Source organism: Rhea pennata, chromosome 12 (assembly GCF_028389875.1).
Source record: "Rhea pennata isolate bPtePen1 chromosome 12, bPtePen1.pri, whole genome shotgun sequence".
NCBI lineage: Eukaryota > Metazoa > Chordata > Aves > Rheiformes > Rheidae > Rhea > Rhea pennata.
Window position 1 is genome coordinate 15,648,540 of NC_084674.1, and position 13,788 is coordinate 15,662,327.

A 13,788-nucleotide genomic window follows, 5' to 3' on the forward strand; every position below is an offset into this window, starting at 1 on the left:
TCTTTGTTCACCATTTCTCCAGAGGATAGATTTCCTGGGAGGTTCTTGAATTAGCTGAGCTTGGACTCTGAAAGACTGAAGAACAAAAAGCAGGAAGAATGTCTGCTTTAAAACAAAATGTCTTTCTGAAAACCACAAAGATCTGACAATGGGAAATCACAAGTCTCCATTAGAGTCCTGCTTTTTAAAGTCTGTTAGAGATAATGAAATTACAAATTAATTGCGGCTCTGTTTTGTTTTTGATGCTTGGGAACTAACAATATAAGCACATTTTTTTACCCAAGATATTTCACTCACATCTGTAGACATGAAACAGATGTACCTACACAGCTTCATTAACTATAACTGATAATAAAATATTGACAGAAACTTGGGATTCTATCTTAACTATTGCACATATCACATTCATGTCTCAGAGGTGGTATTAGAAGATCCAGGAGTGCAGCTGGCTGCTTACAAATTAATTCTGCCATTTTTTTTTCCACAAGCAATCTGGGTGAATGAAAAATAATCTTTCATTTTCCAGTTAAACCCAACTGACCAGTGCCAAAATACTAACAAAGAACTGAAACAAAACAATGCTTTATTTCCTGTCTCAGGAGCCATCTGCACAACTGCATGTTTGCCAAAAACATTCTTGATTAGTTCAGCTATCCCAACTAGTCTCAACTAGCTATTCTCTATTAAACATTTAGCACTCTTCATAAGACGTTTAAACAGTTCATTCAAAACACTTCTTGCTGTGAACAGAAATCTGATCTTCCCTTCTCCTTTAAGTGGAATACCCAGCGTGTTAAATCTGCAAACTAAATCCTAACAGAGTCAAACAAACCCAGCATTAACCACTTGAACTTCTGGTGTTAAGGTTCAAATTTGACTCAGAATTGTCAAGTGTAAACCTTTCTTTCAGGGTTGCTTTAAACAGATATAAGTGCAGTTCAAAACCACATCTGGAGCAAAAAAAAACCCAGCTTTAGAGTTTGGTCGTGCTAGCTGTCAGTTCCTTATAACCCTTTGATAAAGGAATTCAGTAACAGATAACCAGAACTCTGCACTACTTAAATGAACTGGAGCTCAACTCTTCAACACCAGTCTGGGATTCGGCAGCGCTCCGGCATGACAGGTGGGAAATTCAGGCTCAGTTCCAACAATGGGCTGTCAATTAATTAGGCAAGTATTATCATCATGACTACAGTAGCATTTGTGTCACTTATCCTGATACTATATTGATTTTATAAACTATTTTGTCAATTTGCGGTTGAAACGGCCACAAATCTGCACAGACAAGGCACCCCCATATGCTGTCAGGAACTGTTAGCAGAAGACCAGAGAAGAGTGAGCTGTTGACACTTGGAGAGGCGTTAGAGGGTAGCTTGGCACACCTGGTTGTTGCTGCAAAATGATTTGTAATGCTGCAAATGACATTGAAATGGGAATTGTCTTCTTAAGGTTTCAGCATCTGATCATTTGAATGGCTTAATCGGTTCACACCTCTACTGGCTACTCCTAAGGCCGCCTACAGGCTTAGGAGAATACCATTTAAAAATTCAGCTACCATCCTCTAAACACTTTTCCCTACTTACTTAATGGTGCCTTTTTAAAATTAAGCAATTAAAGGAAGTTTCAGTAATTACATATTTAATGCATACTACGTATGTGGGAAGGCAGTGCCTTCACAGTGAAAGGACATGACTTGTTTACACTCACCTCGAGTAGATTTAATTTTGCAAGAGAACTTTCACGTTCTTAAAACTGATCATTAATCAGTCCTGTAGCATTTAACAAATATTATACAAGGTATAATTTTTGGTTTTAATTTAGCACATAAATGTTGGTAATACTACCTAGTTACTGAAGGGTAATATGGCTTTGTTTAACTGTCTTTAACCTGGATCTATCTCAACTATAACGCAAAAATGCCTCTTGTTCTAACTGATCCAGTGAAATTCAATGGAAAGTCAACATGTTCTTCCAAGATAAACGGTGTGCTTTTCAATTCTTCAAAGTGTCTACTAGGCAGAACTGCAAATTTTTAAAACAATTTAGTCTAGAATTACAAAATAAAAAATATTTTTTTGGCTGACCACAGTTAATATGGGAAGAAGGAAAAAAAAGTCCAAAAGAGATGGAAACATATCCTCCCACTCAGAGCATCATGAAAATACAATATTGTTTTGTATATCCAAGTTATAACATCAGCTCCAGAAGTATAATTGGGAAGAAATATAGCACCAGCCTTTGAAGTGAATCCTCTAAGCTAGAGAAAGAAAATTAGTATATTGGTAGAAATAGGCTCTGAGTCTAATAAATGAAGCCTAAAGAGGAGAGAGAAGAAAACTGTCCTCAGACTGGATTGTAATTGATAGACTCCAGTGAGATCTTCTGAAGATGCTGTATATGGGAAGTATATCTCTCTCTTTTAGATGTATGGGAACTAGGCCTGTTGGAGGGAGCATATTGTCGTAAAACTGGTAAATAACAAGTCAAATACTTGAAAACTTCAGAACTATGTGCAAGCGCTTGGATTTTTTTTTTTTTTTTTTTTTTAAGGTACTAATGGAAGTATCTTGGAAAGTTCAGGGAATAGAATAATCAGGTAGGAAAATTAAGTAGTAGTTCTTCTGCAGAACAACTTTCCAAATGTGAATGCCTATTAATATTAAAGAAGTATGAGTGGGCACTTGCAAGGCATGGAAAATGCTGAGATCTAAAAGTCTTTGGAGGCCCTATAGGGCTCAGGAGGCAAGTGGAAACAACCGGACTGTTCATCCTCAACCCTGCTGAGCCAAGCTTCTGTCTTGCCTCCTGAACCCAAGGGGCTAAACAGGCCAGTGCCTTGTTCTGCGGCTCTCACTAGCAGGCAAAAGCTGGAATAGTCTCTTGAAGCCATTTACACAATGAAACGATCGCTGCTGCTTTTAATATCTTCTTGCCCTCGGCAACCACCTGTTTCGCCTAGCACATATATTGCAGAATTGGCCCTGGCAGCAAGACACAGCGGGTCAGGCAGTCTCGGTGTCGCAGAAACGATGGGAGGAGATAGCACAGCTGCAGAGACCTGCCCGAGGCGCTCCGGCTCAGAGTGTTTGCAGCACTGACAGTTACAGGCAGACAGTTTTCCCACACAAAGCCAATAGAAAATGGTGCATCCGTGTCTGGTCTGGAGCCCTGAAAGAGCTTTTTCTGTATCAAGATTAAAGGAACACTAGGCAGCTGGGGTTAATAAGTTGCAAATCAATGCCATTAGCAGAGAGAGGAAAAAAGAAAAAAGAACCTAAGCCCTGCAGAAACAGAAACTTTCAGCTCTGCTTCTTGCTGTGCAGAAATGTACTGTGCAGTTGTCATAGCTCTGCTTGGATTTGGCCTCAGATTTGGGAAGATAAAAAAAAATATGGATGATATCTGAATTTCCTGTTTATTAAAAATTATTATTAAAAATGCATATAGTTTTTATATATGCAGTTGTATATATGCATATGCATACGTGTGTCTTTCTGTTGATTGCACTGGGCTTTTGGTAAAATCTTGCATGATATTTTTAGAATTTGAGAGGAGTAGTCCCCAGGATTAGTAGGGATATGAAATTTAATTCCACCCTCTATGACCTGCCCCAGTGTATGGTATGACAGTGCAGACCCTCTTCACTGTCTCTACCCACTTTCTTGGGGTTTCAGAGCTAATGTTGACAGATTATTAAATTTAACAGCAGTCAGGAGCAATCCTATGCACTAGACTGAGATTAGTTTTTCTGTGAAACTATTTTGAACAGCTCTTGGCATGCTTTCAGCCAGTGTCAGCTACTAATGCCTCAAAAAGCTCTCAGCCACGGCTTGGGTGTTAGGACCTAGGCAGTCTGTATGCAGCTACTCTGTCTTACTAGCATTTATACATGCCACTCTGAGCCAGCTGGCCTCAATGTCCCGATATGTTTCCAGATACACTTAATTTACTCATATAGATGCAGCCAATTAGATCAAATGATTAGCGATCTCACAGCATTATCATCAGCTTATTGTTGAGCTGTTTCAGGCCCTCATGACTGATAGATAGAGTTTAGAAAAAGCAGCCAGAATACAGTGAACCTACTCAAGTGAATATGAGAACCTGCACAGGCAAGAATCCAGATTTCTGAAGACAAGACAACATCTCAGTTTCTCCTAAACCATCAGCTTTACAAAACTGAAACATCAGAAAACAAGTTCAAAAGGAATTAATACAAAATTAAAAAGCAGTCCTCATTAACAAAGAAATAATAACTCAGATGAAATACGGTTTTACACTTAGCAACCTCTTATTTCAATTATTGTTTTACACACTAATTCGTATACACCAAATACATTCTGCCTTTATAACTTTGTCTTAATGTATGAAGATGGATTGTCTCATTTTTTCTGAGTAATATTAACTCATACACTCATATTTCAATTTCTTTAACAATATTAATTTAGACTGTCGTATTTTAATCTTTCCTGTTACTCCCTTGCTCTTTTCTAGTTGAAAACCTACTTTTTTTTCCAAAATTAACAGTGAATTATTATTAGCCATGTTCATCTGGATTCAGCAGAAAACAATTTTCTCCTTTAATATACTTCTTTTCCTTGTAAGAGCAGTAATGATTTACACATCAAACAGGATAGGTGTTTGTATGCACAGATTTTCATTGTTGCTAATGAGAAAGATTTTTCTTTTCCTTTTCTACTAACAAGGAAAAATCACCTGGACTGTGCTGGTTTGTGAATATTTCTCACTTTAGTCCTACTGAGAAAAAAATCAAGCTTCAGACTTACAGGAGCACGTTGAGGGCTACAGGTTGTAGAGCTGTGCATTCTGCAAACCGAGAAAAAAAATCAGAGCACCAAGTGCTTTATTCATAAAACACTGAGACTAATTTTGGAGAGAACGGTGGAGGGTACAGACCTCAGAGAAAACCCCAGCAAAGAGCTGCAGGCTCTCTGTATAAGCCCAAGTGCAGAAAGTGCCACGAATTCCCAATTACCTTAGTAAGCAGAGCGTGTCGTTAGGACGACAGATTGACTCAGCATCAGCTGGAAAATTATTCCTCTAGTGAGTGATTGTGAGACCAAAGAGGAAGGACAGGGAGGTCTGCAAGGAAACACTCTTAAAAAGAGGTGAGAAAAAATTATGAGTACAAAGACCTGTGCGGTTTCAGAACCGGAGGAAGTAGCAGTGCATCTAAATTCATTACAGCATTAAAGTAGAAATTTTATTTTACTAGTCTTCCACTTACGAACTGGATAGTCTTGCTTAAGACAAAGCCCCTCTCTCAGTGGCTTTAGCTTCCTGCTCTCACCTAGGATATACAGGAAATTTGCTCAGCATTTATCTAATGTTAAGGCATTCTTTTTCCCAGTTAGGGAAATTCACTCGTTCCCACAGGTAGGAAACTCTACTTACAAAAACTTCAAATGATCTATCACAAGATTATCTTATTTCAAAGAATCCTTCCAAACACATCCACAATAAGGACATTACTAGTAATTGCAAGAGGGAACTCATTCTACTAAGGAAATATCCCTCAGTGTATAAATCCCTTTTTGTTTAGGGTTCTTAAAAAAAATCCAAAATATTTTCTTCATCATCTTCTTCTCCTTTCACAGGGGAATGTAGGGACTAGCATTCAGGAGTATCGGTATTAATCCTTGACCGTGGAGGGTCAGCCTCAGTGAAAACCGTGATGAGTTCTGGCAGCTCAGCTGTGCTGTAAGTCAAGCTTTCTCTGCTCACCTGTTTCCTCATCAGGAACTTGCCCTTGCTGACACACAGTCTGTAGAGCAGAACACCATGATCCCTTTATATTGGTTATTTTATGGATCTTCCCATAAATTGCAGAAGATGAAAAGTAGTATTTAATTTACCATCTGCAACCAAATCAACCAATTCGATCTAAGGTTGGCCCAAGTTAGGGAAAAGGCTTTGACTCACTTTCTGAATGTGGTTCCAACGCTTTATGGCTATTTCCAGAAAGAAAAACTTCACTACAAATTAGCAATGCATATTACCTATTCTGCTTCATACAAGTGCATGTGTTTCCTTGTTTAATTGTTATAAAAGCTACTCTTCCTTATTATAAAAGCTAGCTCTTTATTTTATCCTCTGAATCTTTTAGAAAGAGGCTAATACCATAAACAAACAACTTTCACTTATTTTATTCCTTTCCCATTATTAATTAATGGAACAAATACACTACCATACTTAGAATACGCTCTGAAGCTGTGATTTTAATATACTTTATTGGAAAAAAGTACACAGTTTTAAATTATTTTCAATGGGACAAAGCAATGGTCACCTCTGTCTACCTACCAAGTCCTTTTCTTATGAATCATGACTACCAAATGCCAAATTCACATCTGCATGGCTTGCAAAGTAAAAAGATAAATCTTTTTTTCAACATATCTTTAAGAATTTACATCACCAACAGTTTAAAATCATGAAATGCTGATGCTCTGACTATATTTCATGTCCTTAATGTTGCACCATTTCCCAGTTCACAGTTTTTCCATGTATTAGCATGCCAATTGTACACATCAGTCAACGTCACCTTGAGAAAATTGTCAAAAACAGAGGAAGCAGAACAAGAGGAGGTTTAGCACTAAGGCGTAGGACACCACCGCATTCTCTTGCATTTTCCTAAAGACAAAAACAAAGCAAAATAAAGACAAACTATTACTCTCAATTACGACATACAGAAGTTTATCAAAGTACACAGGCAGGAGAAATTCATATAAGCTACAGAAAACATAAAATAAAGACAGGAAATAATACAGGTACACATCTTCATTTGCACAAATTTAGATTGTAATCTGAAAGTGAACAGGATCAATCAGCATTACACCATCTCCTCCCTCCTCATATTTTAGGTCTCATTCTCCACTGTGTTTCAACACCAAAGGCACTGAATGAAGTTATTCTGGAGTAAAATTTTGTCTTTAAGAACACAGGCCATACAAGCTACTCTAATCATGTCTTGGTCTCTACCAGATCTCCTTGGCACTATACAAATAAGAGTACTATGTAGAACACAGAATATTTAACATGCCCTGGGTGGTGATCCCTCCCAAGCAAAACTATGTGTAAACATAACGGCCATAGTATGACAGTCAAGATACTGAAGCTAGTAACTGCTTCAGGAGCTAAGTTTGTCCCATATCCTATGGACATCTCTCTCATCTGCAGCAAGGAAATAAATACTAGTTTCCTAATTCCTTGGTGTGTTACACTGGCCTCATCCTACAGGCTTTGTTCTGTGGAGTCTCCTTCTCCTCTCTCTCATTTCAGTTTTGACAAATGGATCTTTTCCAGTGTAAAAAAGCATTCCAGCACAAGGTTCCTGACCATCTCTAATGAGGAATCTTGTGGCCAGTGCCAAAGCAAGCTCTCCAATGCTCCTGGCTGCCGGTCTGTGTTCACATCCTACCACACTCTCTTGTATGACACAAAAATGCCTATAAAAGCAGCAAGATAAGACACTGCCTACAGGAGTTCTAGAAAAGATTTGCAGCGATTACAAGGTTCCTTGCTCCACTTACTGTGTTCCAAGTTAGAAGGTGAAATTTCCTAATTCTTTTTTAATAATTCAGCTACTAGCATCCAAAAGAAAAAAAAAATCAAAAAAAAAAAAAAAAAACAAAAAAAAAACCAGCAGATAGAAACTTACTTCAGGGTGAAATCCATGACAAGATTCTGGACGTCTTCTAATCTTCTGAGATTTTAAACGTTCACATTTAAGGGATTCATTATGTACAAGGTAGTTAAGGAAAGATCTCCTGAACATTACATTTAAACATCTTGAGTTCATCTAAGTGCTTTGAAATGAAGATATAGCACATCTTTCAGCACCTTCCTTTTCCCACTCCTTCAAAAGCCCAAGGTGCTGTGTGTTGTCAACACGAGAAAAGGAAGGTAATTCTAGTGCTTACTTCCCAGTGATCTTTACTTTAGACCATCTCATTTGCACTTGCACTGCTAACCTGGCCTTTCAATAACAAGTCCGCAATAAAAACACACTCCAGGCTACTTTTGATACATTCCAATTTATGCAAGGAAATAAATCTGGAATTACTGTGCAGCACAGAATAAAAAGTGCTGCAACAAAAAGTCAGGTGCTATATATACTGTGCCACACACGACGTTTTTACATTTTTTGAAAGCAGGATTCTGAAACATTTTAATGCTCCAGTCCAGCCCTAAAATATAAAGATGTTTATACTGTAGGAAGTTCCAGTGTTAGGACCTCCATTTTCAGAATGAATTTACATACTTAGGGCCTTCTTTCAAAGATTTTAGCTATCTAAAGATTGGCAGAGTGACATTGTGGTACTTAAATATGTATATAACTGTTTTTACTTCATTTGTATTGGCTGTTCTAAATGCCTGAAAATGTGAGGTCTCCTTGTAAATAAGTAAGAATGCACTCTCAGCTGGCTCAGTTTCAAACAGCAAAGCCATCTATGATGGCTGATGAGGTACCCTTTGAGTTCTTGAGTCATGTGAGGTAAATTTCTATGTATTCAATATTCACATCTTTAGTCTCTTGTTTTCTGGCAATTTTGCCAATAAAAGGATATACCTTATCTCTATAGGTGCCATGGTAATTGGTGGAACAGAATCACAGAAGCATTCATTGTCTACTACCACCATGAAGAGATTGCTGCTTGGGATTTGCTGGATAACAAAAGACCTGCAAATCAAAGAGAGAACAATTAACCGTGATATCTACTGCATTTCTCAGCAAGAGCCTTTGTTATGCTTGTTCAAACATGTCAGCAACACTTGTGCTATATTCACAAACCCCATTGACTCTGTATGTCATACCATATATCTACACCTTGCAGAAGTAGAGAGTCGTGGGCAATGCTGCCTCAGTTCATAAAATATTGGTGCCCATTTTGAGATGTACATGATGCTGAGAAGTACACAGGTATAGCAACAGACTGCTGAGACGCTAAAGCCTGTCACCTGGAACTGGGACTCAAGGAATATGTATTTTTTTTTTTATTTCAGCACCGAATCTTTGCTCCGTAATGAACTTCTAGCTATGTAATTATGCTCTGGAATTTTTAAGTAAACATGAAACAGATCTGAAAAATAATGAAGGTTCTTCTGCAGCCAGATACTGCTAACTCACAGTCCCCAACTTTTGCCTCTAAATCACATTAAGGACTTTATTCTCCCTGGATCTTGCATGAAACAACATGAACCACTGGAAAAGATCTCCACTTTCATCTGGCCTCTTGAGGGTCATTATATTACTAAGCCGACAAAACAGAGATTAAGCCTTAAAATCTTCCTAAGTGAGTAGATTTATTTTAGACTAATGACAATTATATGGTACTAATACGGTGATAACTCTGCACTACATTTAAATTAAGATGAAGTAGGCAACTCAGAAGACAGAGGGATAAGGTCATTGCTCATAAGGAGGACAGCACCCACGGGAGCCCAGGGAATGAGCCCGCAGGCCCAATCCAAGGAAACCTCACAATTTTGGTGAAGGAGACTCTTAAGCACATGCCAGAGGGAAAAAGCGGGTGGAGCTAGAGCTAAATAGACACTGTTCAGCCCATTCTTTGAAATTCAGGACACAACAGAGACAAAGGCTTTATGGCTCAGACACAATCCTTGATAATTTTTAAAGACTTTATTTAAGAATTTATAAATATCAACAAAATATCTGCAATGGAGAATATCATTGAAATCTGACACTTCCAGGAATGAGGTGTTTCTACACATGGAAATGTACAGAACGTTAACTGAGGGTTTGAGCACCAATAAGATGTGGAGAGAAAAATATTTTCCCTCAGACATCTTTACTTAAAATACATATTGTCTTACTAAAATAACTCCTCGCTTTTTCCAAAAATCACAGAAGATGAAATACTGAAGGGGGTGGGAAATATTTGAACCTAGCTTACAAAAAAAAATAATTGGAAAACCCGCTGTAAAAACGTTGCCAACGGAAAGATTAAACACTTTTCAGTATTTTTTAAACTTACTGAACCTCCATTAAAATTACACTTAGAGTGATCTGCAATATGTTAGCTTTATGTTTATACATGAAATATACATTTATGGCACAGTGTAAAAGGCTGAACTTTATAAATGTACCTACAAACAGCTGGAGCATGTAGCAAGACTGACATCATTGTAATGGAGCATCTGCGGCTTTGCGGATTTGTGTGTGGGAGAAATGGGGCCAATAAAAGGAAAGGAGGGAAAATCTTTAACAGAGAATAACATCAAAATTGTACTGCATGAATTTCCCCCAAAAAAATTAATCAAAAAAACCAAACACTGAAGGACAAAAAAGCCTATTTCATTTTATTCTCAGAAATTGGCACGACTCGGATTTTATGCGTTCTGAAACTTATATTTATTGTATCTCTAGCTCAGAAGAGGACCTGAAAGACAAAAAGTGTTGACACAATTACTGGTTGCTAAACGATTCATTCCTCTTCTGGGGGAGCGGGGAGTAACTCTCAAACCTAAGGTCTGCCTGACCGAAAGCCATTTTGTGCAAGTCCCCTTTGCAGCCCCCAGGGGAACTCTGAAGCCTGTGAGAAAGCTTGTGCCAGATGACCAGGCTTAAAGGCGACATTTCATGAAAGGTGGACACATTTGCTGTTTAATTCTTTTTTTTAACTGACTGCTCTGGTACGGCACACAGGCCATGCATTGCAGGATATTGCTTCTCCAAAGAAGAGAGAAAGAGAACGATTTGGGAGCTTCTCCTATCATTTTGCTCAGCTGGGATGAAACAAAAAGGGCTTTAACCCAGGAGGAAGTTTTCACTAACGAGCTCTGATGCAGAGTACAGTCAGAAGCTACAAAGGTCAGTAGGAACAAGATGCTCTAGAAAACATTACTAGACTTGATAATTTGGGGTATTTTCTATGTGCCTGCATTTATGGAAATTATGAACTAAAGGAAATGCACAGAGCAATATATTCAGTTAAAAGTTTCAAACAACCTCTCTACATTTGTAATTGTATGATAAACTTCTACCAAGTACACTGGTTCAGTTTACCAAACAGTGACTATTCCAAAACATTTACAGTCTCCCCGTCTATCTACTACAGACATTTCTACGATGCCTAGGCTTGTGGTGATTGCCATAGGACTTGTGACTGTCATCTAAAGGGCCATAAAAAGATAAAACCTTTGGCCCACTGCAGCAGTATTTTCCAGAGACATAATAATATATTGACAAATATCTTGCAAAATGGAAAATGAGAACTAGCTTCTCATGCACCATATAATGGGTAAACCCAATACAAAATGTTATCTGCCACAAGCAGTAAATGAATATAAAACAGACTTTTAGAAAATCAGTAAAACCATTAAGAACTTAATAGAAAAACTTATCACTGGATCAATACAAACATGTTTCTGCCAAACATTAAGCACCGCAGTTACTCTGTAACTAGCTGGATAATTCACAGGGCACTGCTTCCATGCCCGAACTGGATACAGCACACCAGCGGCCCAGCAGCAGGGCTTCTGCTTTGGTTTAAAATTCACTTTCTGTGGTGACATGTGCGTACGTCTTTCAAATTCATTTTGAGTGAATGTTACTGTCAGCCAGTCTCAGCAACTGAGCATTCGCAGAAGATAAAAGGGGCAGAAACCCAGTCAGAACAAAGTCCTTTAAACATTGCAATATGCAACCAAAATGTCTTGTTGCATGCACCAAGACTTAGTTGTGAGGGAGAAAAACCTCCAGCAAAACAGCTTCCGTGGCTGCAGTGGGAAATAAGAAAGTTGCTGACAAAGTAATGAAAATGATCTTGTCTTTTAAGTAAGTTCTACTGTGAGTTAATAAAGTTTATATTACAAAAAGCATTGCTAAGCCACCAGCTGGCTTCTACTCTCATTTGTGTCACTGGTAATATGGAAGCAACTATCAGTGATAGTGTGAGGGTGGTTACTGAACTCTATTATCACTTTAACAATCAGAAGAGAGCCTATGTTTAATCCTATATATGTTTAATATTTATGGAGAATGTTTCATATTTAAAGGGTAAAACTTTTTTTTACATCAAGTAATGTAAATCTTTTGAGTCAAACCTCTTCCTTTACAGCAATATCATCACCATCATTTGACAGTGATAGCAGAGAGCGAGCCTTGCATCCTTCTCCATATATAAAACATAATAAACTGCTGTGGTTCCTGCTATATTGAAGCCACACTGAGTCAATAAGAACCTTATTAATAATTTCTGCTCCATCTTTCATCCATTCCTCACCAAGTTTGGTTTATTTAAAGTGCAGGTCCAAAGGCTCAGAACAGACTTGAGCACAAACTGCCTCTTCACTTTGCTTTCAAAGAGAAGGTGAGGAAGGAAGAAATTTAACACTTGAAGGGGGTAGAGAGAGAAGGAGAAAGAAAATCTAGTAATGTCAAACTATTTTGTTAATCAAGAGCAAACTAGAATAGAGAGGAAACCTGAAAGAAAATCTGCACTTTGAGTCACAGCATTAGACAACAGTGTTCTTAGATTTCACACCATTTATCTGTTCCTTTCTAGCCTATTTCTGTACCAGCCCATATTAAAATGTTTGGACAAATTCCACACAAATAAGTTTGAAATAAACAGCTTCATATTTTATTTGAAAATAGTAAAAAAATGCTCAAAAATGCAAGTATTTAGTAACCTGTTCCTTGAAAATTAAGTTCTCATTGTGGAATGAGACAGGAAAAAAGTCAGAATTCAAGTACAGCCGCATTCATAATTACATTTGCTGAAGCGGTGCTTATGAAGGCACGACAATAAAGCACACTTTTAATAAGCGAGCTATGAGTGCATTCACACAGCTTGTGTGCCTGGTGGCCAAAGGACTCTTCCCGCAGAGAACCATTTTTTTCTTATTTCTTAGAGCAACATAGAATTTGGCAGGTATCATAACAGGCCTGTAACGCACGTCTCGGGGGACAGTCACACCAGCTACCCTTACGCACGCAACGCGTGTAGAGCTCTGCAGCGGGCGCACGCGGAGCGCAGGCTTCGGCGGGCTCAGCCACCCTCTGCGGGAGTCTGTCTGTCTGTCTCTCTCCTTCATCGCTGCGTAGTGGCCCTGCAAAGAAAAGCATCCTAAACTGCGCTAACCTCGGTGCCTACAGTCAAGTGCAGACTACACTGTTCTAAAAGTCTAATTTTAAGACTTCTAGACACTTGATCCTGACATTTTAATATTTGAGTCTCTTCCTTTTGCTTGTATATAGCAAAGCTTTCATACAGTTATATTACGTCACATTATAATAATTCCTTCCACAAACTATGGTTTCAAATAAACTCATTTCAAACTTGTCGCTTCTTTCCCCGGGTGTAAGATTCCTTCCTCCGGTAGGGAGGACTGGATAGCGCACAGCCTCGGAGCAGCACAGGCGCCGGGAGGGAGCCCGCGCTGCCCTTGCTGCACCGTGAGGTCCTCCCGCCGCATTCTCCCTCCCCTTCAGCTTGTGGCTTCTGAACGGGGTGACAACGTGTCGGCAAGGCACTGCCAAGGACCTGGGAAGGGGGAGAGGGGCAGGGGAGCTAGGACGAGCGGTATCTGGAGCCTGTGGGAAAGGGATGGAAGGGAAGAGGTTACTGGCTGCCGCCTGCCCCCGCAGGGATGAGGGATCATCTCCCACCCCGACGAGAACGGGCCCGGTGGTAGCAAGGCAGAGCTAGCCCCTTTCTCCACCCCGGCTGCTCTCGTCATGAGGCCGTCACATGGCCTGAAGCAAGACGACAAGTTTACCAGACAACTTCAATATCCATCATGCGC

At 39.0% G+C, this 13,788-nt stretch overlaps 1 protein-coding gene across 1 annotated transcript in view; it reads right to left on the bottom strand.

Annotated features, from left to right (window-relative positions):
* Positions 1-6,232: 6,232 nt before the first annotated feature.
* Positions 6,233-13,788, bottom strand: part of CACNA2D3 (calcium voltage-gated channel auxiliary subunit alpha2delta 3) — a 457,522-nt gene continuing 449,966 nt past the window's right edge. Inside the window, exons 36-38 of the mRNA XM_062585399.1 lie at positions 8,586-8,698; positions 7,676-7,758; positions 6,233-6,648 (exon numbers count right to left, since the gene is read on the bottom strand). Coding sequence (XP_062441383.1) covers positions 6,556-6,648; positions 7,676-7,758; positions 8,586-8,698 — 289 coding nt within the window. The 3' untranslated portion in view covers positions 6,233-6,555. The remainder of the gene's footprint in view (positions 6,649-7,675; positions 7,759-8,585; positions 8,699-13,788) is intronic.